General features: G+C 48.5%; 1 protein-coding gene across 1 annotated transcript in view; it reads left to right on the top strand.

Moving 5' to 3' along the window:
• adcy3a (adenylate cyclase 3a) overlaps positions 1–27,143 on the top strand; it is a 192,248-nt gene that overhangs the window by 82,391 nt on the left and 82,714 nt on the right. The window contains exons 14-17 of the mRNA XM_060830720.1: positions 5,716–5,972; positions 16,535–16,616; positions 21,824–21,982; positions 22,884–23,030. Of these exons, the coding sequence (XP_060686703.1) occupies positions 5,716–5,972; positions 16,535–16,616; positions 21,824–21,982; positions 22,884–23,030 (645 nt within the window). The remainder of the gene's footprint in view (positions 1–5,715; positions 5,973–16,534; positions 16,617–21,823; positions 21,983–22,883; positions 23,031–27,143) is intronic.

The raw sequence follows: 27,143 nt of genomic DNA, 5'->3' as shown, positions 1-27,143 counted from the left end.
CCATTGTACTCTATGCTACTCTCTCCCCACCCCCACCCTCCTCTCGCTTATCTCTCCATGCTTCCAGCTCACTGCCTTTATTCCTGATGAAGGGCTTTTGCCCGAAACGTCGATTTTGCTGCTCGTTGGATGCTGCCTGAACTGCTGCGCTCTTCCAGCACCACTGATCCAGAATCTGGTTTCCAGCATCTGCAGTCATTGTTTTTACCTATTCACCCTTACATACAGCTCAAACCTTCCAACCCTGGCAACATCCTTATAAATCATTTCTGAGCCCTCTCAAGTTTCAGAACATGCTCCCAATAGGAAGGAGACCAGAATTGCATGCAGTATTCCAAAAGTGGCCTAACCAATGTCCTGTACAGCCGCACATGCTGTTAAATGTGTGTTTGTATCCTTCTGCCTGTCTATTGTCAGTCTGTCTCTCTCAGATAAGCATTTGAATCAGGAGAAGGGTAGGTTACTCAGACACTCGCTCTGTTATTGAAGAAGATCTCGCCTGCGGATTGCACTAACTTGCATTACTGTTGACTCCGTCCTCAGTTTGAGTTCCTAACGATGGACATGATTCTACTGCATTAGACATTAGTCTGCCATTGTTTATTAACAGCAATCTGGGAGATTCCAAAATGTCTTTTAAAGGAACTAAAGCTCACTGCAAAATCATTTGTTAAAAGCAGTGACCTGGTTTGATTTGTGTGTGATGTATAAGCTGACACACATGTACACTGCCTTCATGGAAGCTGCCACGCTGAGGGCAAATGCTCACTGCTTGAAAAGTTTGTACCAATCTCTGTCAACCAGTGTGGTGCTGGAAAAGCACAGCCGGTCAGGCAGCATCCAAGGAGCAGGGGAATCGATGTTTCAGGCATAAGCCCTTTACCAGGAATGAGGCTTGTGGGCCGGGGGTGGGTGGGGCTGAGAGATAAATGGGAGGGGAGTGGGGCTGGGTGGTGCTTCAGCTTGAGGAGTAAGAAAGAGATCCGTTTGTGATGTAAAGGAGTTCAAACTGGGCAGATACTGCTTTAGACAATAGGTACAGGAGTAGGCCATTCGGCCCTGCGAATCAGCACCACCGTTCATTATGATCATGGCTGATCATCCACAATCAGTATCCTGTTCCCTTGATTCCATTATCTTTAAGAGCTCCCTATGGATAGAGATACTTTCAAGATACTTTCTTGAAAGTATCCAGAGACGTGGTTTTCACTTCCCTCCGGGACAGAGCGTTCCATATATCCAAGAAGTTTCTCCTCAACTCTGTTCTGAATGGCCTACCCCTTATCTTTAAACCTACACCACACTCCCTCAATAGCCAGAATGTCCTTCCTCAAATTTGGAGGCCAAAACTGCACACAATACTCCAAGTGTGGTCTCACCAGGGCCCTGTACAGCTGCAGAAGGACCTCTTTGCTTCTATACTCAATCCCTCTTGTTATGAAGGCCAGCATGCTATTAGCCTTCTTCACTACCTGCTGTACCTGCATGCTTGCTTTCATTGATTGATGTACAAGAACACCTAGATCCCATTGTACTTCCCCTTTACCTAACTTGACTTCTTTTAGATAGTAATCTGCCTTCCTGTTCTTGCCACCAAAGTGGATAACCACGCATTTATCCACATTAAACTGCATCTGCCATGCATCTGTCCACTCACCTAACCTGTCCAGGTCACCCTGTAATCTCCTAACATCCTCCTCACATTTCACCCTGCCACCCAGCTTTGTGTCATCAGCAAAATTGCTAATATTACTTTTAATACCCCCCCCCCCCCCTCAGCATGTGTCTCTTTGGGATTGCAAAGCTGATTTCTCCTTTCCTCTCTCTGTCTGGGTGGTCAGTAGGTCTCTGCCTTGGATCATGCTGGTCTCTTCAGGGGGTCCAAGAGAGAGTAGTCTGCAGGTGAACCCTATTTTATATCTTTATGGATGATTTACTGGAACTTTTTATGGTTCTGTCCAATCAGGGAGATGCTCGTAATAGTTTGAAACAATAGCATGCCATCTAAATGATTGGCATTGTTTGTTTCTTTGTATAGCAGGACCCGGTACCTATCTGTCTGAACCCTCCTTTATTTAGTGGATACGTTGTTTGGGATATGTCTGTCCAAGATAACAATACATTACAACAGCTGTTGTAGGTTGCAGCGGGACATTGACAGGATGCAGAGCTCAACTGAGAAGTAGTAAATGGAGTTCAACCTGGAAAAGTGTGAAGTGATTCACTTTGTAAACTCGAATTTGAATGCAGAATTCAGGATTAAAGGCAGGAATCTTGCCAGTATGGAGGAATAGAGGGATCTTAAGGTCCACTTACATAGATACTCAATGTTCTCACCCAGGTTGATAGGGTTGTTAAGAAGGTGTACAGTGTGTTGGGTTTCATTATTAGGGACATTGAGTTTAAGAGCCAGGAGGTTATGCTGCAGCTCTATAAAGCCCTGGTTAGACCACACTTGGAATATTGTGTTCAGTTCCACTTGCCTCATTAATGGAATTCAATGTAGCTAAGTGCGAAGTCGTTCACTTTGGTAGGAATAACAAGATGATGGATTACTGGGCTAATGGTAGGCTACTTGGTAGTGTGGATGAGCAGAGGGATCTTGGTGTCCATGTACACAGATCTCTGAAAGTTGCCACCCAGGTAAATAGTGCTGTGAGGAAGGCATATGGTGTACTGGGCTTTATTGGCAGAGGAATTGAGTTCCGGAGTCCTGAGGTCATGTTGCAGTTGTATAAGACTCTGGTGCGGCCTCATCTGGAGTATTGTGTGCAGTTTTGGTCGCCATACTATAGGAAGGATGTGGAAGCTTTAGAACGAGTGCAGAGGAGGTTTACCAGGATGTTGCCTGGAATGGTAGGAAAATCTTATGAGGAAAGGCTGAGGCACTTGGGGCTGTTCTCATTGGAGAAGAGAAGGTTTAGGGGAGATCTGATAGAAGTGTATAAGATGATTAGGGGTTTAGATAGGGTAGATACTAAGAACCTTTTACCGCTAATGGAGTCAGGTGTTACTAGGGGACATAGCTTTAAATTAAGGGGTGGTAGGTATAGGACAGATGTTAGGGGTAGATTCTTCACACAGCGGGTTGTGAGTTCATGGAATGCCCTGCCCGTATCAGTGGTGAACTCTCCTTCTTTATGGTCATTTAAGCGGGCATTGGATAGGCATTTGGAAGTTATTGGGCTAGTATAGGTTAGGTAGGATTCGGTCGGCGCAACATCGAGGGCCGAAGGGCCTGTACTGCGCTGTATCCTTCTATGTTCTATGTTCTATGTTCTATGATGTGGAAGCTTTAGAGAGGAGATTTACCAGGATGCTGCCTGGGCTGGAGGGTGTGTCTTATGAAGAAAGGTTGAGGGAGCTAGGGCTTTTCTCATTGGAGCGAAGGATGAGAGGTGACGTGATAGAGGTGTACAAGATGAAGAGAGGCATCGATAGAGTGGATAGCCAGAGACTGTTTCCCAGGGTGGAAATAGCTATCATGAGGGGTATAATTTTAAGGTGATTAGAGGAAGGTTTAGGGGAAATGTTAGAGGTAGGTTCTTTACACAGAGAGTGGTGGGTGCGTAGAATGCACTGCCAGCGGTGGGCGTAAAGTCAGATATATCAGGGACATTTAAACAACACTTTGATAGGTGCATTGGAAGACAGTACAATGAAGGGTATGAAGGTTAGTCTGATGTTAGAGTAGGATAAAAGATCAGCACAACATCAAGGTCTGAAAGGCCCGTACTGTGCTGTACTGTTCTATGTTCTATAATTTTACGTTATGCTAATGTCATTAGCATCTGGCTGCTGTATTTACACTGTATCTGGTATGTGGATCTTGGGACTTCGGTGTTCTACTTGACCAATGTACCCAGCATTCTTTGCTGTTTTGCCCAGTAGCAATCTCTTTGTATTTTAGCAGCCCGAAGCCTGCTACATCACTTGTGTTTGTCAGTCTTGTGTGTTTGTGTGTGCATTTGCTTGTTTGCCTCTGACACACAGTTTTCCCAATCTCCAGTGCAGCTCTTCATTTCTGCACTAACTTCCCAATCTTCTGTCAACCCTCAGTCTTGAATCTTCTGAGATTAAACCCACTGTGCCATCTCGCAATCTGCAAAGGCCAAATCAGTTGTTAATGTTCTGAATGTTGGGCTGTTTAGCATTAAGAAAGAAGCTGTATATAACCCATGTGTTTCCTGTCAGATTTGTAGTTAGCACAGGACTCGGTTTCTGGCACATGAGTGGGAGCATCAGGAGAGTCCGAAGAGATGGTGGAGGGGCAGTGAATACCAAACCTTCCCACTCCCCAACACATCATTCTCCCTCTTTCTGCCCCAGTGGAAACATTTTGGTTAGCAAACTGATTATTCAGTTCCACATAAAAGTGTAGGAGCCCGAACTCTGTGTGAGACACTGCAACTAAGATCAAACTTAAACATTGAAGATTCTCAAACAAGGAAATCTGTGAGGACACATTCTTGTTAATGCAAACAAAGTGAACGCCATAATAAGGGAATGATGGGCTCGGGTTGTGGTTTGAATGGTGGTAGTTTTGGGGTGGGAGGGTTTATGAGGGTCTGAGTAATGGTGAGGTCAGCACTAAGGCAAGGGGGAGAATGAGAGTGGTGGTGGAGGTTCTGCCAAGTTACAGTGCACCTTCTGGGTGGGGGGGGAATCACTGCGGATTACTGTGGTGAATGTGGAGTTAGTGAGGATTGAGGGGCTGATTATGGAGGATATGAGGATTGAGGGGATGTTTCTGATGGGTGTGAGGGTGAGGGACTGATATGATCGGAATCAAGATTGAGGGGTTAATTTTGGAAGGAGTTAAGATTGAGGGGGTGATGCTGGTGGAGTGAGGGTTGAGGGGGTGATTCTGGTGGAGTGAGGGTTGAGGGGGTGATTCTGGTGGGAATGAGGTTTGAGGGGTGATGCTGGTGGAGTGAGGGTTGAGGGGTGATTCTGTTGGAGTGAGGGTTGAGGGTTGATGCTGGTGGGAGTGAGGGTTGATGGTGGAGTGAGGGTTGAGGGGGTGATGCTGGTGGAGTGAGGGTTGATGCTGGTGGGAGTGAGGGTTGAGGGGGTGATGCTGGTGGGAGTGAGGTTTGAGGGGGTGAAGCTGGTGGGTGTGAGGGTTGAGGGGGTGATGCTGGTGGGAGTGAGGGTTGAGGAGGTGAAGCTGGTGGGGGTGAGGGTTGAGGGGGTGATGCTGGTGGAGTGAGGGTTAGGGGATCTTGCTGGTGGAGTGAGGGTTAGGGGATCTTGCTGGTGGAGTGAGGGTTAGGGGGTCTTGCTGGTGGGAGTGAGGGTTGGGGGGTCTTGCTGGTGGGAGTGAGGGTTGGGGGGATGATGCAGGTGGGAGTGAGGGTTGAGGGGGTGATGCAGGTGGGAGTGAGGGTTGAGGGGGTGATGCTGGTGGAGTGAGGGTTGAGGGGGTGATGCTGGTGGAGTGAGGGTTGAGGGGGTGATGCTGGTGGAGTGAGGGTTAGGGGATCTTGCTGGTGGAGTGAGGGTTAGGGGATCTTGCTGGTGGAGTGAGGGTTAGGGGGTGTTGCTGGTGGAGTGAGGGTTAGGGGGTCTTGCTGGTGGGAGTGAGGGTTGAGGAGGTGAAGCTGGTGGAGTGAGAATTATGGCAGAGCTGAAGTTAATGCTGACATTAACTGTGATATTGTTGATGAAAATATTTTTTTCTGCATTGAATAATGTTGGTATTTTGTTCCCAAGTTGAGCTGTCTGCACAGCTACCAAGCTTCATCAAGAGGAAACCTGACCCAGGTCAACAGGAGCTGTGTGAAACAACCAAAATACTACAGCTACATCTCGGTGCTCGCACTTATAGCCACCACCATGTTGGTGCAAGTCAGCCACATGGTGAAGGTGTTCCTGATGTTTGTGATCACTGGCAGCTATGGCTTGGTTAGTGTCCTGAGCTGGAGGGAGCTCTATGACGAGTATGACCGACAGCGTTTCCAGGAATTGCAGTAAGTATACCAAATAGATTTCTGACTAACAACAACAATATTTCTTCAGTTAAGAAAAAATAAAACAGAGCCAAATAGATGAAGATGCTGTAGGTTAGAGACTGAGAGAGGTTCAGATATTGGGCGCTTGCGTTCTTCGGATTCAAAAGTCTAAAATGAAACAGAGAACAAGCGGATTGTCAGAGTGAGGGTAGGGGCCGATCAGGGATCATGGAGGGAACTTGTACCTGGAGTTGGAGGTGGTGGAGGGGACCCTTAATAAATACTTTGCTTGAGTATTCACTACTGAGAGGGACCTTGACTTTCTGTGGATAGTGTGAACAGACTGATATACTAGAGCAGATGTTCGGAAAGAGGATGTGCTGAAAAGTTTGAAAATCATAAGGATGAATAATTCCCTGGGCCAGATGGGATATACCCAAGGCTCCTACAGGTGGTGAGGGAAGAGCTTGCTGCACTTTGTTTACTCACTGTCCAATGAAGTAATGCCAGATGATTGGAAATTGGCAAATGTTATTCCCTTGTTCAAGGAAGGGAAAAGGGATAATCATGGGAATTACAGATCAGTCGGTCTTACGTCAGTGGTGGGCAAAGTATTGGAGAGGATTCTGAGGGACAGGATTTATAATGGCTTGGAAAACCATAATTCAATTACAGATAGTCAGCATGGCTTTGTGAGGGGCAGATCATGTCTCATAACCTTATTGAATTCTTTGAGGATGTGACATGTTGATGAAGGTAGAGCAATGGATGTGGTGTGTATGGATTTTAGCAAGGCATTTAATAAGGTTTCCCATGGTAGGCTCATTCAGAAAGTAAGGAGGCATGGGATACAGGGAAATCTGGCTGTCTGGATACAGAATTGGACGGCCCATAGAAGACAGAGCGTGGTAGAAGATGGAAAGTATTCAGCCTGGAGCTCGGCAACCAGTGGTATTCTGCAAGGATCAGTTCTAGGACCTCTGCTTTTTGTGATTTTTATAAAGGACTTGGATGAGGAAGTGGAAGGGTGGGTTAGTAGGTTTGCCGTTGGCAGGAAGGTTGGTGGAGTGGTGGGTAGTGTGGAGGGCTGTTGTAGGTTGCAAAGGGACATTGACAGGATGCAGAACTGGGCTCATAGCTGGCAGATGGAGTTCACCTGAAGTCGTTCATTTTGGAAGGTCCAATTTGAATGTAGAATACAGAGTTAGAGGCAGGATTCCTGGCAACGTGGAGAAACAGAGGGATCTTCGGGTCCATGTCCATAGATCCCTCAAAGTTGCCATCCAGACAGAGAGGATTGTTAAGATGGAGTATGGTGTGTTGGCTTTCATTAGCAGGGGATTGAGTTTAAGAGTCACATGGTTATGCTGCAGTCTTACAGAGCCTGGTTAGACCACACTCAAATATTGTGTTCAGTTCTGGTCACCTCATTCTAAGAAGGATGTGGAAGCTTTAGAGAGGGTGCAGAGGAGATTTACCAGGATGCTGCCTGGACTGGAGGGTGTGTCTTATGAAGAAAGGTTGAGAGAGCTAAGGCTTTTCTTATTGAAGTGAAGAAGGATGAGAGGTGACTTGATAGAGGTGTACAGGATGATGAGAGGCCTAGGTAGAGTGGCTAGCCAGAGACTATTTCCTTTGGCGGTAATGGCTATCACAAAGGGGCATAATTTTAAGGTGATTGGAAGGTTGAGAGGAGATGTCAGGGGTAGATCCTTTACACAGAGGGTGGTGGGTGTGTGGAATGCACTGCCGGCGGTGGGAGTAAAGTCAGAGACATTAGGGACATTTAAGCGGATCTCGGATCAGCACGTGGAAGTCAGCACAATGTAGGATATATAGGTTAGTCTGATCTTAGAGGAGGACAAAAGGTCAGCTCAGCATCAAGGGCCAAAGGGCCTGTACTGTTCTGTGTAACTGCGAATGCTGGTCTGATAATTGGCAGATGGAGTTCAAAAACAAACATTGCTGGAGAAACTCAGAAGGTCTGGCAGCATTTGTGGGAAGAAAGCAAAGTTGATGTTTCACGTCCAGTGACTGTTTATCAGAAGTTCTTTAGTTAGACACAAGGTAAACTTGCCTCTAGACTATCACATCAAACACTCCCAGGATAGGGACAGCACAGGGTTAGGTACGGAGTACAGCTCCTTCCACTGTCTGAAAATGAAAGTTAACCAACCCCTACCCATTTTAAATTGAATGCAAACAGAAAGGAAAGCTGCCTTGACACTGTCCCCGCTGCCCCTTTCCCAGGACAGGCACCGCACAGTGATTAATGCAGAGTTCAGCTCACTCTAACCTTTTAAACTGAAAGTAAAATTCTTTTTACACTTTAAGCTCCTTTGAAATCTGTCCCAATCAAACACTCACTGGACAGGGACAGCACAAAGTGAGGTACAGAGTAACGTTCCCTCTATCCTGTCACCAGCAAATGCTCCCAGGACAGGTATAGCCTTGGGTTAAATACAGAGTAAAGCTCATTGTACTCTTAAACTGCAATTAAGCCTCCCTTCATAATCCCCGTTAAACACTTCCAACATCGGTACAGCATGGGTTTAGATACAGAGTAGTTTTCCCTGGCTTGGAAGTAAACCTTCCTCTACACTGTTCCCATCAAACACGCCCAGCACAGTTACAGCACGGGATTAGATACAGATGAAGGCTCTGTCTACTTCTTTAGACTAAAAGTAAACATCAAGTCCCCTTGACACTGCCCCATCAAACACTTCCAAGACAGGTACAACATAGAGTTAGAAACAGAGCAGTTCCTGCAACACTGCCCCCATCAAATTGGGGACAGTGCAAGGTTGGATACACGTAAAGCTCCTTCTACTCTTTACACTAAATGAAAAGCACTCTACTCATTTAAACTGAAAGTAAAGCTCTCTCTACTGTCCCCGTCAAACACTCCCTTAACAGGCACTACATGGGGTTAGAGAACAGGATAAAACTACACTCAGCACAGGTACAATATGGGATTAGGCACAGATTAAAGTTCCCTCTTCTATGTCTCCATCAAACACTCCTGGGACAGTTCTTACACAAAAGTTAGATACTGAGTAAAGCCCTTTCTGTGTGTGCTGTACCTGAGCACTGACTGCAAGGTGTTAGAAAGGATTCTGAGGGTTAGGATTTATGACCATCTGGAAGAGCATGGCTTGATTAAATGCAGTCAACACGGCTTTGTGAGGGGCAGGTCATGCCTCACAAACCTTATCGAGTTCTTTGAGGAGGTGACTAGAAAAGTTGATGAGGGTCAAGCTGTGGATGTGGTGTATATGGACTTCAACAAGGCATTTGATAAGGTTCCCCATGGTAGGCTCATTCAGAAGGTCAGGAGGAATGGGATCCAGGGGAACATAGCTGTCTGGATACAGAATTGGCTGGCCAACAGAAGACAGCGAGTGGTAGTAGAAGGAAAATATTCTGCCTGGAAGTCAGTGGTGAGTGGTGTTCCACAGAGATCTGTCCTTGGGCCTCTACTGTTTGTAAATTTTTATTAATAATTTGGATGAGGGGATTGAAGGATGGGTCAGCAAGTTTGCAGACGACACAAAGGTTGGAGGTGTCCGTTGACAGTATAGAGGGCTGTTGTAGGCTGCAGCAGGACATTGACAGGATGCAGAGATGGGCTGAGAGGTGGCAGATGGAGTTCAACCTGGATAAATGCGAGGTGATGCATTTTGGAAGGTCGAATTTGAAAGCTGAGTACAGGATTAAGGATAGGATTCTTGGCAGTGTGGAGGAACAGAGGGATCTTGGTGTGCAGGTACATAGATCCCTTAAAATGGCCACTCAGATGGACAGGGTTGTTAAGAAAGCATATGGTGTTTTGGCTTTCATTTACAGGGGGATTGAGTTTAAGAGCCATGAGATCTTGTTGCAGCTCTATAAAACTTTGGTTAGACCGCACTTGGATTAATGCGTGCAGTTCTGGTTGCCCTATTATAGGAAAGATATGGATGCTTTGGAGAGGAATCAGAGGAGGTTTACCAGGATGCTGCCTGGACTGGAGGGCTTATCTTATGAAGAGAGGTTGACTGAGCTCGGACTTTTTTCATTGGAGAAAAGGAGGAGGAGAGGGGACCTAATTGAGGTATACAAGATAATGAGAGGCATAGATAGAGTCGATAGCCAGAGACTATTTCCCAGGGTAGAAATAGCTAACACGAGGGGTCATTGTTTTAAGCTGGTTGGAGGAAAATATAGAGGAGATGTCAGAGGCGGGTTCTTTACACAGAGAGTTGTGAGAGCATGGAATGCGTTGCCAGCAGCAGTTGTGGAATCGAGGTCATTGGGGACATTTAAGAGACTCCTGGACATGTATATGGTCACAGAAATTTGAGGGTGCATACATGAGGATCAGTGGTCGGCACAACATCGTGGGCTGAAGGGCCTGTTCTGTGCTGTACTGTTCTACACTCTATTTCTCTCCTGGGTCACTGACAGACCGAAGGTTGGTAACCACCGGAACTCGGTGTTTGATTTTGAGCTGGGATTCTTGGCAAATATCTGCTCTGTTCCTCAATTTGCAACCTTTATAGCTGACATGACCCATCTCCAACCTTGCCTCAAGCCACCTTCTCTGAAGACCTCAACAATAACTTTGTTATCTCTCGAGTAATTATTTCCAGTGGCTCCCATCTGAATCTGCACTGTTCACCTGAAGAGTTATTCCTGGTCTGGCAATATCTCAATTTTAAAATCCTCATCCCAGTTTTTACATCCCATCATGACCCTCGCTCTTCCCTGCCTCTCTAACCTTGACAAGCCCGGCAGTTCCCTGACATCCATGTTTTCTCCCCAGTTTTGATCTCTAGAACATTGGTGGCTGTACCTTTTTTGCCAGAGTCTCACACTCGAATTCCCTCACTGAACCTCTGCTGTTGTTGCTTCTACTTTAATATTGTCCTTCTCTAGTTTATTGCTTTGACCAAGGTTCTAATTTTTCCCTATGTGTCAAATTTATTACCGCTCCTGTCCACACCTGTAGATATTGTACTCTGTTGAAGGTGGTTATTTCAACACTGGCCACTGTCAGGCTTGATCTAGCCGTTTTGGCTTCAATTCCAGACTGACCTGGCTAACCCGGAGAAAGTGAGGACTGCAGATGCTGGAGATCCGAGTTGCGAGTGTGGTGCTAGATAAACACAGCAGGTCAGACAGCAGCTGAGGAGCAGGAGAATCAAGGTTTTGGGCATAAGCCCTTCATTAGGAGTGAGGCTTGTGGGTCTGGGGATGGAGAGATAAATGGAAGGGGGTTGGGGCTGGGGGGAAGGTAGCTGAGAATACGTTTGGCAGATGACGGTGGGGGAGAAGGTGATAGGTTGGATAGGAGGGTGGAGCGGATAGATGGGAAAGGCGGTGAACAGGCCAGGAGGTTAGTGCCGAGTTTGAGGCTTGGGACTGGGATAAGGTGGGGGGAGGGGGAAATGAGGAAACTGGTGAAATCCGCATTAATCTCATGTGGTTGCAGGGTCCCAAGGCAGAATATGAGGAGTTCTTCCTCCAGGCATTGGGTGGATAGGGTTTGGCAATGGACGAGGCCCAGGATCTGCATGTCCTAGGGGGAGGGGGAGGGGGAGAGGGAGTTGAAGTGTTCAGCCACAGGGCAGTGGGGTTGATTGGTGAGGTGTCCCAGAGGTTATCTCTGAAACGATCCACAATGACCTGGCTAACTCTTAACCAATTCCTGAAGTGGCAGAACAAGTTAATCAGCTGATAGTAAACCACTGGCAACTGTTGAAGAAGACCCACTGCTTTATCAGGGCAGCTGCTGATGGACGATAAATGCCAGCCTTGCTGGTAATAGTCATATGCCAAGAAGATGGGCTCATGCAGTTTGCTGCTACAGGAGTGACGGCTGTTGTACAAATTGGTAACAGAGTAGATACAGAGGGGGGTCTAGAGGCTCAGGCAAGGGTTAGGAATGGACAGGGTAGAAAGCAGAAAGGTAGCTGCACAGTCTGGAATGAAAAGGAAGAGGTGAAAGAAAGACAGATTCACCGACTGTTGGGGAATAAATTCGGATAATGTCAGTGATATGTCACCGTAGAATCAGTAAGTGTGATCACCTCAGTGTTACTGGCAGCAAAATACATCTGACAGTTCAGCCCGGAGTTAAGGCTATGAATAAACCTCAATGTTGATATACTGTCCCACTGGCTGACTGTGCGCCGGCTGTATGTCTCCCTGGGTGACTGTGCGCCGGCTGTATGTCTCCCTGGGTGACTGTGCGCCGGCTGTATGTCTCCCTGGGTGACTGTGCGCCGGCTGTATGTCTCCCTGGGTGACTGTGCGCCAGCTGTATTTCCCCTGGCTGACTATGCGCAGGCTGTATGTCTCCCTGGGTAACTGTGCGCCGGCTGTACGTCCCCCTGGCTGACTGTGCGCCGGCTGTACATCCCCCTGGCTGACTGTGCGGCGGCTGTATGTCCCCCTGGCTGATTGTGTGCCAGCTGTATGTCCCCCTAGCTGACTGTATGCTGGCTGTATAGAACATAGAACAATACAGCCCAGAACAGGCACTTTGGCCCTCAATGTTGCGCCGACCTGTGAACTATTCTCAGGTCATCCCCAGACGTCCCCAACAGTACCCTTCCACCGACACTCTCATTCGTTTGGCCGAACTGGTCCTCACCCTTAACAATTTCTCCTTTGAATCCTCCAACTTCCTCCAGACCAAAGGGGTAGCCATGGGCACACGTATGGGCCCCAGCTATGCCTGTCTCTTTGTTGGCTACATAGAACAGTTGATCTTCCATAATTTCACTGGCACCACTCCCCACCTCTTCCTCCGCTACATTGATGACTGCATTGGCGCCACCTCATGCTCCCGCGAGGAGGTTGAGCAATTCATCAACTTCACCAACACATTCCACCCTGACCGTAAATTTACCTGGACCATCTCTGACACCTCCCTCCCCTTAATGGACCTCTCCATCTCCATTAATGATAACCGACTTGACACTAACATTTTTTACAAACCCACCGACTCCCACAGCTACCTGGATTACACCTCTTCCCACTCTATCTCTTGCAAAAATCCCATCCCGCATTCCCAATTCCTTTGCCTCCGCCGTATCTGCTCCCAGGAGGACCAGTTCCACCATAGAACACACCAGATAGCCTCCTTCTTTAGAGACCGCAATTTCCCTTCCCACGTGGTTAAAGATGCCCTCCAATGCATCTCGTCCACATCCCGCACCTCCGCCCTCAGACCCCATCCCTCCAACCGTAACAAGGACAGAACGCCCCTGGTGCTCACCTTCCACCCCACCAACCTTCACATAAACTAAATCATCCGCCGACATTTCCGCCACCTCCAAAAACACCCCACCACCAGGGATATATTTCCCTCCCCACACCTTTCCGCCTTCCGCAAAGACCGTTTCCTCCGAAACTACCTGGTCAGGTCCACGCCCCCCTACAACCCACCCTCCCATCCTGGCACCTTCCCTTGCCACCGCAGGAACTGTAAAACCTGTGCCCACACCTGCTCCCTCACCTCTATCCAAGGCCCTAAAGGAGCCTTCCACATCCATCAAAGTTTTACCTGTACATCCACTAATATCATTTATTGTATCCGTTGCTCTCGATGCGGTCTCCTCTACACTGGGGAGACTGGACGCCTCCGAGCAGAGCGCTTTAGGGAACATCTCTGAACACCCGCACCAATCAACCACACTGCCCCGTGGCCCAACATTTCAACTCCCCCTCCCACTCTGCTGAGGACATGGAGGTCCTGGGTCTCCTTCACCACCGATCCCTCACCACCAGACGCCTGGAGGAAGAACGCCTCATCTTCCGCCTCAGAACACTTCAACCCCAGAGCATCAATGTGGACTTCAACAGTTTCCTCATTTCCCCTTCCCCCACCTCATCCTAGTTCCAAACTTCCAGCTCAGCACTGTCCCCATGACTTGTTCAACTTGTCCTACCTGCCTATCTCCTTTTCCACCTATCCACTCCACTCTCTGCTCGTTGACCTGTCACCTTCATCCCCTCCCCCACTCACCCATTGTACTCTATGCTACTTTCTCCCCACCCCCACCCTCCTCTAGCTTATCTCTCCACGCTTCAGGCTCACTGCCTTTATTCCTGATGAAGGGTTTTTGTCCGAAACATCGATTTCGCTGCTTGTTGGATGCTGCCTGAACTGCTGTGCTCTTCCAGCACCACTAATCCAGAATCTGGCTTCCAGCATCTGCAGTCATTGTTTTTGCCGATCCCCCTACACTATCCCATCATCATCCATGTGCTTATCTAAGGATTGTTTAAATCTCCCTCATGTGGCTGAGTTAACTACATTAGCAGGTAGGGCATTCCACGCCCTTACCACTCTCTGAGTAAAGAACCTGCCTCTGACATCTGTCTTAAATCTATCACCCCTCAATTTGTAGCTATGCCCCCCTCATACAAGGTGACATCATCATCCTAGGAAAAAGACTTTCACTGTCTACGCTATCTAATTCTCTGATCATCTCGTATGTCTCTATCAAATCCCCTCTTAGCCACCTTCTTTCCAATGAGAACAGACCCAAGTCTCTCAGCCTTTCCTCATAAGACCTTCCCTCCAGACCAGGCAACATCCTGGTAAATCTCCTCTGCGCCTTTTACAATGCTTCCACATCATTCCCGAAATATGGGGGCCAGAACTGTACACAATATTCCAAGTGTGGCCACACCAGTGTTTTGTATAGTTGCAAAATGATATTACGGCTCCGGAACTCAATCCCTCTATGAGTGAAATCTATAACACCGTATGCCTTCTTGACAGCACTATCCACCTGGGTGGCAACTTTTAGGAATCTTTATACATGGACTGCAAGATCCCTCTGCACATCCACACTACCAAGAATCTTTCCATTGACCCAGTACTCTGCCTTCCTGTTATTCTTCCCAAAGTGCATCACCTCACATTTAGTTGCATTGAACTCCATTTGCCACCTCTCAGCCCATTTCTGCAGTTTACCAAATCCCCCTGCAGCCTGTAACATTCTTCCACACTGTCCACTACTCCACCAACTTTAGTGTCGTCTGCAAATTTACTAATCCATCCACCTATGCCTGCGTCTAAGTCATTTGTAAAAATGACAAACAGCAGTGGTCCCAAAACAGACCCTTGTGGCACACCAGTAGTAACCAGACTCCAGGCTGAATATTTTCCATCAACCACCACTCACTGCCTTCTTTCAGAAAGACAGTTTCTAATCCAAACTGCTAAATCACCCTCAATTTGATGTCTCTGCATTTTCTCCAACAGCCTACCATGTGGAACCTTATCAAAGGCTTTACTGAATGTATACCACGTCAACTGTCCTACCCTCATCTACATGCTTGGTCACCTTCTCAAAAACCTCAATCAGGTTTGTGAGACACGACCTTCTTGAACAAGGGCACAACTTTTGCAGTCCTCCAGTCCTTTAGCATTAAACCTGTTGACAATGATGACTCAAATATCAAAGCCAAAGGCTCTGCTATCTCCTCCCTGGCTTCCCAAAGAATCCTCGGGTAAATCCCATCCGGTCCAGGGGACTTGTCTACTTTCACTCCTTCTAGAACTGATAACACCTGTTTGTAACTAACCTCGATCCTTTCTAGTCTAATATCTCGTACCTCATTATTCTCCTTGACAATATTCTCCTTTTCCTGAGTGAAAACCGATGAGAACTGTTCCTCTAGCACCTCTCCGATCGCCACAGGGCCCACACTCAACTTCCTACTTCTGTCTTTGACTGGCCCTATTCCTCCCCTAATCATCCTTTTATTCCTCACATACCTATAGAAAGCTTTAGGGTTCTCCTTTATTCTATTTGCTAAAGACTGTTCGTGTTCTCTCTTTGCTCTTCTTAACTCTCCCTTTAAATCATTCCGAGCTGATCTGTAACTCTCCATTGCCTCATCTGTACCATCTTGCCTCATCAACACATAAGCCTCCTTCTTCTTCTTAACAAGAGATGTAATTTCTGTCGTAAACCACGGTTCCATTACCTTTTCACTTCCTCCCTGCCTGACAGGGACATACCTATCAAGGACACGCATTTTGCTACCCCATTCTGTGCATCCTAATTCTTGCCTAATCGTGTTATAATTTCCCTTGCCCCATCAATAACTCCTGACCTGTGGCATGTACCTATCCCTTTCCATCGTTAAACTAAACTTAATGAAAGATCTAAACCCTGGAACCTGCAACATCCATTCACCCGGAGTGACTGTGCGCTGGACGTGTGTGTCCCCGGAGTGACTGTGCGCCGGCCATGTGTCCCCCCGGAGTGACTGTGCGCCGGCCGTGTGTCCCCCGGAGTGACTGTGCGCCGGCCGTGTGTCCCCCGGAGTGACTGTGCTCCGGCCGCGTGTCCCCCGGAGTGACTGTGCTCCGGCCGCGTGTCCCCCCGGAGTGACTGTGCGCCGGCCGCGTGTCCCCCGGAGTGACTGTGTGCCGGCCGCGTGTCCCCCGGACTGACTGTGCGCCGGCCGTGTCTCCCCCGGAGTGAATCTTTTCCCTGATCAGCTGTGCTGCCAACTGTCTCTGTCCCCGACACATATCAGAAACTGACGTTATAATGTGTTTGTTTCCCTAGGTCCCTTGTGGTGCCATCCCGGTTTTCCATGGTAGCCATGATCTTCATCATGATGATGAGCTTTTATTATTTCACTCGACATGTAAGTGCTATGAACTCTGTGAAGGCATCAGGCTTATGGGTAGAGGTCTGTGTTGAGCAGCAGAGGTCACTGTGTTTGGGGTCACTGGGCTGAGGACCCCGGCTGGGAGCTGGCAAACAAAATGTCTGAGGGTTCCCGAGTCAGAGAGATTACTGCTCCATCCACTCAGAAAGTTTGAGGAATGATGTGCTGGGTGTAATCTGCTTGGAAAGAACAGGTGATTTTGGAACTGTTCTTTGTAAAGCTATCCCCACGATGGGTTTCCTAACACCATGTCATCGATTAATTGGTGGATGTTGAGGTGATTTGGAAAAAGAAGATCTGCCCTCAAGGCTTCTTGTCCTGCATTCATCAGGATATAGAAACATAAAATCTCAAAAGAAACATAAATAATATAATTGCCACTTTGCACAAGGAGACCATTCAGCTTATCTGGTCTGTGCCAGCAATTCACTTCATTCCCTTTCCTTCTCTTGGGAAACCTGGACATTCGTTCTTTTGAAATCATAGTTCCACAACCCTTTTGAAAGCCTTGATTGAATTAATCTCCACCGCATTCTCTGGCAGCGTATTCCACATTCTCATTACTCGCTGGGTCAGAGTTACCTGGGGCTGGGAGGGTGTGACCTGGGGCTGGGAGGGTGTGACCTGGGGCTGGGAGGGTGTGACCTGGGGCTGGGAGGGTGTGACCTGGAGCTGGGAGGGGTGTGTCCTGGAGCTGGGAGGGTGTGACCTGGGGCTGGGAGGGTGTGACCTGGGGCTGGGAGGGTGTGACCTGGGGCCGGGAGGGGGGGGTGTCCTGGGGCCGGGAGGGGTGTGTCCTGGGGCCGGGAGGGGTGTGTCCTGGGGCCGGGAGGGGTGTGTCCTGGGGCCGGGAGGGGTGTGACCCGGGGTTGGAAGGGGTGTGTCCTGGGGCTGGAAGGGGTGTGTCCTGGGGCCGGGAGGGTGTGACCCGGGGTTGGGAGGGGTGTGACCCGGGGTTGGGAGGGGTGTGACCCGGGGTTGGGAGGGTGTGTCCTGGGGCCGGGAGGGTGTGACCTGGGGCTGGGCCGGGAGGGTGTGACCCGGGGTTGGGAGGGGTGTGACCCGGGGTTGGGAGGGTGTGTCCTGGGGCCGGGAGGGTGTAACCTGGGGCTGGGCCGGGAGGGTGTGACCCGGGGTTGGGAGGGGTGTGACCTGGGGCTGGGAGGGGTGTGACCTGGGGCTGGGAGGGGTGTGACCTGGGGCTGGGAGGGGTGTGACCCGGGGCCGGGAGGGTGAGACCTGGAGCCGGGAGGGTGTGACCTGGGGCCAGGAGGGTGTGACCTGGGGCTGGGAGGGGTGTGACCTGGGGCTCTCACATTCAGCTACATGGAACTGGGAAAAAAAAGGAGTGACATCACAGGGCTGTCCCTAAATAGCCGTAAATTAGAGAAATATAGTACTTACTGAGGGATAAACTGTGAAGCATCAGTGACAAGCAAAGATCAAGGCAGCGTAATAACTTGGGATAACTAACAATAATGAGGAATAATGGGATAGGGGCTTGGTTCTCTCAGTTGTTGGACCACGTGTATTACCAATATGTTGGGTTCAATTCCCGCGCTGGCTGAAGTTGCCATGAAGGACTTTCCTTTTCAACCTTGTCTGTCATCTGAGGCATAATGACCATCAGATTCAACCATCACCAGTCATCCCTGTCTAAAGGGATCGTAGCCCTATGGTCCAGGAGGACTCTGCCTATTTCAGCTTAATGGTTGGATAGTTAATGATAGAAAGCAGAATAGAAGAAAACTAAAGTTAAGAAAAAGGGAGTATCTTCAAGATTAAGTAATAAGAAGAGTTGGGAAGCAAGCGTGAGTGAGTTTAAGACATTAGCAGGTGACCTGTCTGACCTGTCATAAGTAAGAAGTTATTTTCTGAGCAGAGAAGGTGATAACGCAGAGGGTTGTGATACAAACAACAGAGATGAAAGGAGTTCTTGCATCAAGAGTTTAAGCAGCAAGGCAGCAGACTAAAGAGCAGGACCCCAAAGGTTGTAATCTCTGGCTCATTCCCAGCCCCATGTGCCAGCAACTACAGAAATCAGAGTAAGGACAGACAAATGACTCAAGAGCTGGCCCAAGAAGGAAGGTTTGAGACTGCGGAATCGCTGGGGACCTGTATAAGCTGGACCAGAATAGAGTGGGTTTGCTAGTGCATTTGGAATGAATTTAACACAATGTGTTAGGACAACTGGGACACACTTCCAAGTGTGGTCTTGCCAGGGCTTTATAGAGCTGTAGCATAACCTCGCGGTTCTTAAACTCAATCCTCCTGCTAATGAAAGCCAACACACCATATGCCTTATGTGTGCACGTTTTCACATAATGGTACTGAGGCCAACTGGCACTCTACAATTCTCTCACCAGCTTCAGATGCTGAAAAGTCAACTGAAGTTTGACATTTTTGTTATCTTAAAGGGATAAATGTGTATAAAGCAATATGTGGAATTATCTATTGAACCACTCCAGATTTTAAGAGAGATCATAAAGGCAGAGGTGCCAAAATGTCTGGGAAAGAGCCGAATTTAACAACGACAGGGGAGTGGATAGTTTTCCTAGTTCAGGTTGTTCAAGTTTCTTTTAGTTGTAAAAGTGAGAAGTGGCTGCAGTCCAGAGAAAGGTTCCAGGCTTCAGCAGATGACTCTTGTTTGGTTTCTCTCTTTGAAATCTCTCCTGCCCATAAGAACCTGTGTTTAAATTTACCTTTTTGTCAGAGGGTGTATTTATGAGATGTTACGGGAATTAGAACAGCTCCTTACTTAAGTTGCGGTATGGAGTCAGTTAAGTTTTTAAATAGTTAATTTATTCTAAGTTCTGTCTTCATTTGTTCATGTTTCAGCTGTAGTGTTTAAATTAATTCTGTTTGCTTAAAGCTGAGTGGTTTGACTAGTTGCATCATCCTTGGAATAGCCACTTCACGGAGGAGACAGTGAGGCTGCAGATGCCTTTTGTTTATATGTAAACAGATGAGACTTCAGGCCAAAGTGGTCATGTTTTAGAAGTGATCTGTATAAAGAGAGGGGAGTGGTCAGCTCTCTAACTGAGCAGTTTAGTTCTGTCCACAACTAGTTGGGAGTTCAACAGTGAGCTGTGTGGAAACAAACTCTCTCTCTTTCTGCCCTTCTGATTTCAACTTGTGAGCATTTGTTCCATTTGTACAGTTTTTTAAGGGTTTGTTTATTGGGACTGTTGTGTATATTCAGAACAGCATAATTAAGTGTAGTTTGGATAGACTGAGTTCTGTAGGAGTTCTTTATTCTGTTGTTTGTGTGTCATTGTCGAACTTTGTGAATAAACTTTTGTCCATTTTAAAACCTGGTAGTTAACCTTGCTAACGTAATCGGGGTAATGTTCATTGTACATTTACCAAAACCAACTGCAAAGTTATGGTCTGGGGCTACCTACATACGAGTGTTTTGAGTGGTCTGGCCGAGTCCATCACACATTTTTAGGAAAGAGAGACAGAGAATCTTACTGTCCCTTCCATTATGTTGTGTGACATTATCATTACACTAAATGGGATAGATTTTCAACTAATCCAGCTACTCAACACTGAGCACCCATGAGGTGCTGTGGGCCATCAGCAGCAGCAGAGGTGTATTCCAACATAACCTGTAACCAGCATATTCCCGACTCAACCATTACCATCAGGCCATGGGATCAATGCTGGCTCAACAAAGAGTGCAGGAGGTCACGCCCAGAGCAGCATCAAACATACCGAGAATGAGGTGTCAACCTGATGAAGCTACAAAACAGGACTCCTACATGCCGAACACCATACGCAAGGAATGATAGACAGAGCTAAGTAATCCCATAGCCAAGAGATCAGATGCAATCTCTGCAGTCCTGCCACATCCAATTAAACAACTCACCAGGCCAGACTCCCTCAAATATCATATGAATATTTATGAAGATAGGCGAGACCCTAACTTTTTCTTTCTTTAAAGCCAGATGTAAAATGGCTATTCAAGGAGCAGGAGAATCGATGTTTTGGGCATCAGGAATTCCTGATGAAGGGCTTATGCCTGAAACATCAATTCTCCTGCTCCTCAGATGCTGCCTGACAGGCTGTGCTTTTCCAGCACCACACTCTTGACACTGATCTCCGGCATCTGCAGTCTCACTGTCTCCTCCGTGAAGTGGCTATCCCAAGGATGATGCAACTAATCAAACCACTCAGCTTTAAGCAAACAGAATTAATTTAAACACTACATCTGAAACATGAACAAATGAAAACAGAACTTAGAATAAATTAACTATTTAAAAACTCAACTGACTCCATACCACAACTTAAGTGAGGTGCTGTTCTAATTCCCGTAACATCTTATAAATACACCCTCTGACAAAAAGGTAAATTTAAACACAGGTTCTTATGGGCAGGAGAGATTTCAAAGAGAGAAACCAAACAAGAGTCATCTGCTGAAGCCTGGAACCTTTCTCTGGACTGCAGCCACTTCTCACTTTTACAACTAAAAGAAACTTGAACAACCTGAACTAGGAAAACTATCCACTCCCCTGTCATTGTTAAATTCGGCTCTTTCCCAGACATTTTGGCACCTTTGCCTTTATGATCTCTCTTAAAATTTGGAGTGGTTCAATAGATAATTCCACATATTGCTTTACACACATTTATTCCTTTAAGATAACAAAGATGTCAAACTTCAGTTGACTTTTCAGCATCTGAAGCTGGTGAGAGAATTGCAGAGTGCCAGTTGGCCTCAGTACCATTGAGTCATGCTATTATGTGAAAACATGCACACAATGGCCAAGCTCAAAGATTTAACAAGATTTGCACAAAACCATTGTCCTCCAGAGGAAATAGTTCAACCCAATCAAATCCTTTAATCATTTTAAACACATCCATTAGAACACTATTTCATCCTGTACACTGGGGAGAAGTCCAGTCCATAATGTAACTATCAACTGCCATTATCAGTGAGTCCCCTTACCCCCAGCCTGAACTGTACTGTCCCGAGCAGTTTACTGAAGCTGATATCTGAGCAAGGAATGTTTCAGAGTGAAATGTGTGTGACTCAAACAAGACTCCACTGATACTAGAGATGGGGATTGTTATATCTCAGCAGGTTCAGGAGCGTCAGGGGTAGAGAGAAGGGAGTATCACAGCAGAATACGACTCCCTTGTACTTTATCAGTTTGATGAACAATGAGCTTTCTGTTTCTCAGGTGGAAAGGTTAGCACGGACACTGTTCCTGTGGAAACTCGATGTCCACGAGCAGAAGGAGCGAGTTTACGAGATGCGGCGATGGAACGAAGCGCTTGTCACCAATATGTTACCGGAACATGTTGCTCGGCACTTTCTCGGTTCCAAGAAGCGAGATGAGGTAATCAATAAATCACATTTATTACCCACCTTTCTTCTACCTCTTTCTCTCTCCCTCGCCCCCCCCCCCCACCTTTCTCTCCATTTCTCTCAGTCAAGTTCTGTCTGTTTCTTGCTCTCCATTTCACCCTTTCTCTCTGTCACCTCTCTTTGTATCATCCCCTCTCTCTCTCTCTCTCTCTCAATCACCCTCTCTAATTTAGTGTCCCTAACATCCTCTCTGTTACTCCTGATGCCTCCCTAACAGTTTCTGGATTAGTGGTGCTGGAAGAGCACAGCAGTTCAGGCAGCATCCAAGGAGCAACGAAATCGATGTTTCGGGCAAAAGCCCTTCATCAGGAATAAAGGCAGTGAGCCTGAAGGGTGGAGAGATAAACTAGAGGAGGGTGGGGGTGGGGAGAAAGTAGCATAGAGTACAACGGGTGAGTGGGGGAGGGGATGAAGGTGATAGGTCAGGGAGGAGAGGGTGGAGTGGATGGTGGAAAAGGAGCTAGGCAGGTCGGACAAGTCCGGACAAGTCATGGGGACAGTGCTGAGCTGGAAGTTTGAAACTAGGATGAGGTGGGGGAAGGGGAAATGAGGAAGCTTTTGAAGTCCACATTGATGCCCTGGGGTTGAAGTGTTCCGAGGTGGAAGATGAGGTGTTCTTCCTCCAGGCGTCTGGTGGTGAGGAGCGGCGGTGAAGGAGGCCCAGGACCTCCATGTCCTCGGCAGAGTGGGAGGGGGAGTTGAAATGTTGGGCCACGGGGCGGTGTGGTTGATTGGTGCGGGTATCTCGGTGATGTTCCCTAAAGCGCTCTGCTAGGAGGCGCCCAGTCTCGCGGTTTTTGCCTCCCTAACGGTGCTAACTTATATTAGATACTGTTATTAAAATGTTCACTCAAATGTTTTCCAACCTGCAGGAATTGTATAGTCAGTCGTATGATGAGATTGGGGTCATGTTTGCATCAATCCCCAATTTCTCTGACTTTTACACCGAGGAGAGTATTAACAATGGAGGCATCGAGTGTCTGCGATTCCTCAATGAAATTATCTCGGATTTTGATGGTGTAAGTAGAAGGTCTGAATTTTGTCAATTTATAACTGTACAAGGTAATGTTCTGAGCACCCAGGTATGATTGCCGCTAGTTCAGATGAGGAGCAAGAGTGATTGTCCTGTGCAAAGGTCATCACCAGATACTGACTGAACTCCACTCGAGTCATCCAGGGCTGTCCAAATGAAGATGTTGGCAAGATGTTATGTCTGGTGGCCAGGATTGGATGCCGACATAACCACGTTGGTAAGCAGTGCCCAGAGTGCCAACATAGCCAAAAATTACCGCAGCAGACGCCCCCCCCGCCCCATATTCATGGGAATGGCCGGGCAAACACTGGACTATACCAGTTCCTTCATGAGTTCGATGTTCTTAGTCATTGTGGACATCCATTCAAAGTGGTTGGACATGCATAGAGTTCATTCATCAAACATGGGGACAACAACTGAAAAGTTGTGAGCATCTTTTGCATTGCACAGACCCCCAGGAATGTTGGTCACAGATAATGGGCCATCATTTAACAGCAGGGAATTTGAGTATTTTCTAAAGTTGAATAGGATTCAATGTATAAAGACAGCTCCACCCATCGTCCAATGGTCTAGCAGAAAGAGCCGTGCAAACTTTGAAAGTAGGCTTAAAGGAACAGCCTACAGCTTCACCGGGTACCACCCTCTCCCAGTTCCTGTTTAATTATAGGGACCACCCCTCACGCTTCTCCAGGGATAGCTCCAACAGAGCTGCTAATGGAGAGAAGAATTTGCAGCAGTTTAAACCTGATCTTCCCAGACTTGCAGGGGAGGGTGAAATGACATCAGAACACCAATAACATACAAGAGACCCCTTTAAGCAGAGAATCAGTTTACTTCAGGGATGAAGCTCGGAGCGTGGACATGGAAATCACTGCAAGAGTAAGATACATGATCGCACGAGGTCAGGTTTTGTGATGTATAACGTTCAGGTTGGAGAGGTGTTCCTGAACAAACATGTGAACTACAGGAAAGCTGCAAACTCACAAACTGGACAGGAGCAAAACATACCCGATCCTTCAACATTCAATAAGGCTGCAAGAACCTGTGGATCCCGCCCCTCCACCGAGCATGAAAGAAACCTCTGAGGACAAGATGGACATGATAGATGGTGCAGCCTAAATGCTGTTATCGCCTGAGGAAGCAGATGAATTTTGATCAAGACATTCCAGGTGCAAGAGGTGGGCTACGGTCCAGTACATCTCACTAATATCCGAGGCAGTCGGTGGGCTACGGTCCAGTACATCTCACTAGTATCCGAGGCAGTCGGTGGGCTACGGTCCAGTACATCTCACTAGTATCCGAGGCAGTCGGTGGGCTACAGTCCAGTACATCTCACTAGTATCCGAGGCAGTCGGTGGGCTACGGTCCAGTACATCTCACTAGTATCCGAGGCAGTCGGAGAAACCAGACCTGATGTGAACATGCACCAGGAGAAGCAACAAGATAAAGACTGGGCCTACGTCTCAGGAGTTAGACAGGGAGAGATGGACAGAGGAACAGTAGGGAAGTACAGAATGGAGCAGGTACTTGGGCCCTCCCAGCCTGTGCTGATCATCTTATCAAACTAAACCAGAAAACGGACCTGTCCTTATTCAGTCCATATCCCTCTACTCCCTCCCTGTTCATGTAACCGTCCAGCAGCCTCTTAAATGTCCCCCATGTGCCTGCATCCACCACTGCTTCTGGCAGTATTTTCCAGGCTCCTCCCACTCTCTGCATGAAAAACTTCCCTCGCACATCTCCCTTAAATTTCACCCCCCTCACCTTGAACCTATGTCCCCTTGTAGTTGAAACTTCAACACTTGGTAAAAGCCTCTGATTTTCCACCCTATCAGTGCCTGTCATAATTGTGTAGACCTCTATCAGTTCTCCTCTCATCCACCATCTTTCCAGTGAAAACAATCCTAGTCTTTTTAACCTTTCCCCATAGGCCAATGCCCTTGAGACCAGGCAACGTCCTGGTGAACCTTCTCTGCACTCTCTCTCCAAAGCTTCCACGTATGTCTGGGAGTATGGTGACCAAAACTGCACACAATGTTCCAAATGGAGCCTAACAAAGGTTTTATATCGCTACAACACTGCTTGCCAACTCTTGTACTCCATGTCCCACTGATGAAGGCCCAAGCCTGCCATATGCCTTCCTAATCACCTTGGCCACCTGTGTGGCTACTTTTCGGGAACTGTGGACCTGCACACCCAGATCCCTCGGTATGTTAATGTTCCAAAGGGTTCTGCCATTTACAGGACTATTCCCACTTCAATTTGATTCTCCAAAATGTATCACATTGCATTTGTCTGGGTTAAGCTCCATCTGCCATATCTGTATGAAAAATTCCCTCGCACATTTCCAAATTCGGACTATCCGAAGGCGATCTCGAGGTCCTGATAGAAACATTACATCAAAGACGTGTTTCCAACTGTGATCGTGTCTTTTGTTTACAGTGATTAAACAGCACCATCTCCAAATGACTGGCCTCCTGCCCTCTCTCTCCCCCCACACTTTCCCTGGAGTTCTACAGAGGGGTGAATCCTAAATCCCCTTCCCCAGATAATCTACCCAACATTGTCCTGTACAGGGAAGAGGTGGAACCTGTCAAAAAGTTGCAGTAAAAAAAAGTGTGTGGGGTGTGCATGTGTGTGTGGGGGGTGCGTGCGTGTGTGTGGGGGGTGCATGTGTGTGGGGGGTGCGTGTGTGGGTGTGTGTGTGTGGGGGGTGCGTGTGTGGGTGTGTGTGTGTGGGGGGTGCACGTGTGTGTGGGGTCTGTGTGTGTGTGGGGTATGTGTGCGGCGTGTGTGTGGGGCATGTGTGTGTGTGTGGGGCGTGTGTGTGTGTGTGGGGCGTGTGTGGTGCGTGTGTGTGTGTGGTGTGTGTGTGTGGGGCGTGTGTGTGTGTGGGGTGCGTGCGTGTGTGGTGGGGGTGTGTGTGGGCGTTGTGTACGTGTGTGTGCGTGTGGGGTGCATGTGTGTGCGTGTGGGGGTGTGTGTGGGGTGTGTGTGTGGGGGGGCGCGTGTGTGTGTGGTGCGTGTGTGTGTGGGGTGCGTGCGGGTGTGTGTGGGGGTGTGTGTGTATGTGTGGGGTGCGTGTGTGTGGGGTGCGTGTGTGTGGGGTGCGTGTGTGTGGGGGGGGGTGTGTGGGGGGGGGTGTGTGTGGGGGGGTGTGTGTGGGGGGGGTGCGTGCGCGTGTGTGGGGGTGCATGTGTGTAGGGGGTGCGTGTGTGTGTGTGGGGTGCGTGTGTGTGTGTGTGGGGTCTGTGTGTGTGTGTGGGGTCTGTGTGTGTGTGGTGCGTGTGGGGTGCGTGTGTGTGCGTGTGGGGTGCGTGTGTGCGCGTGTGGGGTGTGTGTGTGGTGCGTGTGTGTGTGGTGCGTGTGTGTGTGGGGTGCATGCGTGTGTGTGTGGGGTGCGTGCGTGTGTGTGTGGGGTGTGTGGGTGTGTGTGTGTGGTGTGTGTGTGTGGTGCGTGTGTGTGTGGTGCATGTGTGTGGGGGGTGTGTGTGTGGGTGTATGTGGGGGGCGGTGCGTGTGAGCGCTTTTTGGAGACTCACCCCCCCAGAAGGTGGCAGCGGCAGCTGTCCTGTTGATGTTGTCCAGTCCGACTGCCCTGGAGAGGGGGCTGGGGGGTGTGCATAGCCGGGGGGGTGGTGTTGGACAGGAGTGGGCAGGGGGAGATGTTGGATAGGGTTGGGGGGTGGGCGGGGGGGCTGTTAGAGGGGTGAGGGTTGATTTTGGGTGGGATTGGGGCAAGAAGGGAGTGGGTATTGGACAGCTTGGGGGCGAGAGGGTGGGCGGTCTGGTTGGGTTTGGGGATGGCGGGCAGTATTGGTCTGGGTTGGGGGCGAAAGTTGGGCGGTGTTGGTCTGGGCTCGGACCAAGACGGGGGCGGTGTTGGACGGGGTTGGGGGCGAGAGGGGGGTGGTGTTGGACGGGGTTGGGGGCGAGAGGAGGGGCGGTGTTGGACGGGGTTGGGGGTGAGCGGGGGGGCAGTGTTGGACAGGGTTGGGGGTGAGCGGGGGGGGCGGTGTTGGACGGGGTTGAGAGTGAGCGGGGGCGCGGTGTTGGACGGGGTTGGGGCGAGGGGGGGCGGTGTTGGACGGGGTTGGGG

The sequence above is a fragment of the Hemiscyllium ocellatum genome, chromosome 10 (genome assembly GCF_020745735.1).
Source record: "Hemiscyllium ocellatum isolate sHemOce1 chromosome 10, sHemOce1.pat.X.cur, whole genome shotgun sequence".
In the NCBI taxonomy this organism is placed as follows: Eukaryota; Metazoa; Chordata; class Chondrichthyes; order Orectolobiformes; family Hemiscylliidae; genus Hemiscyllium; species Hemiscyllium ocellatum.
This window is presented reverse-complemented; position numbering and strand designations above follow the sequence as displayed.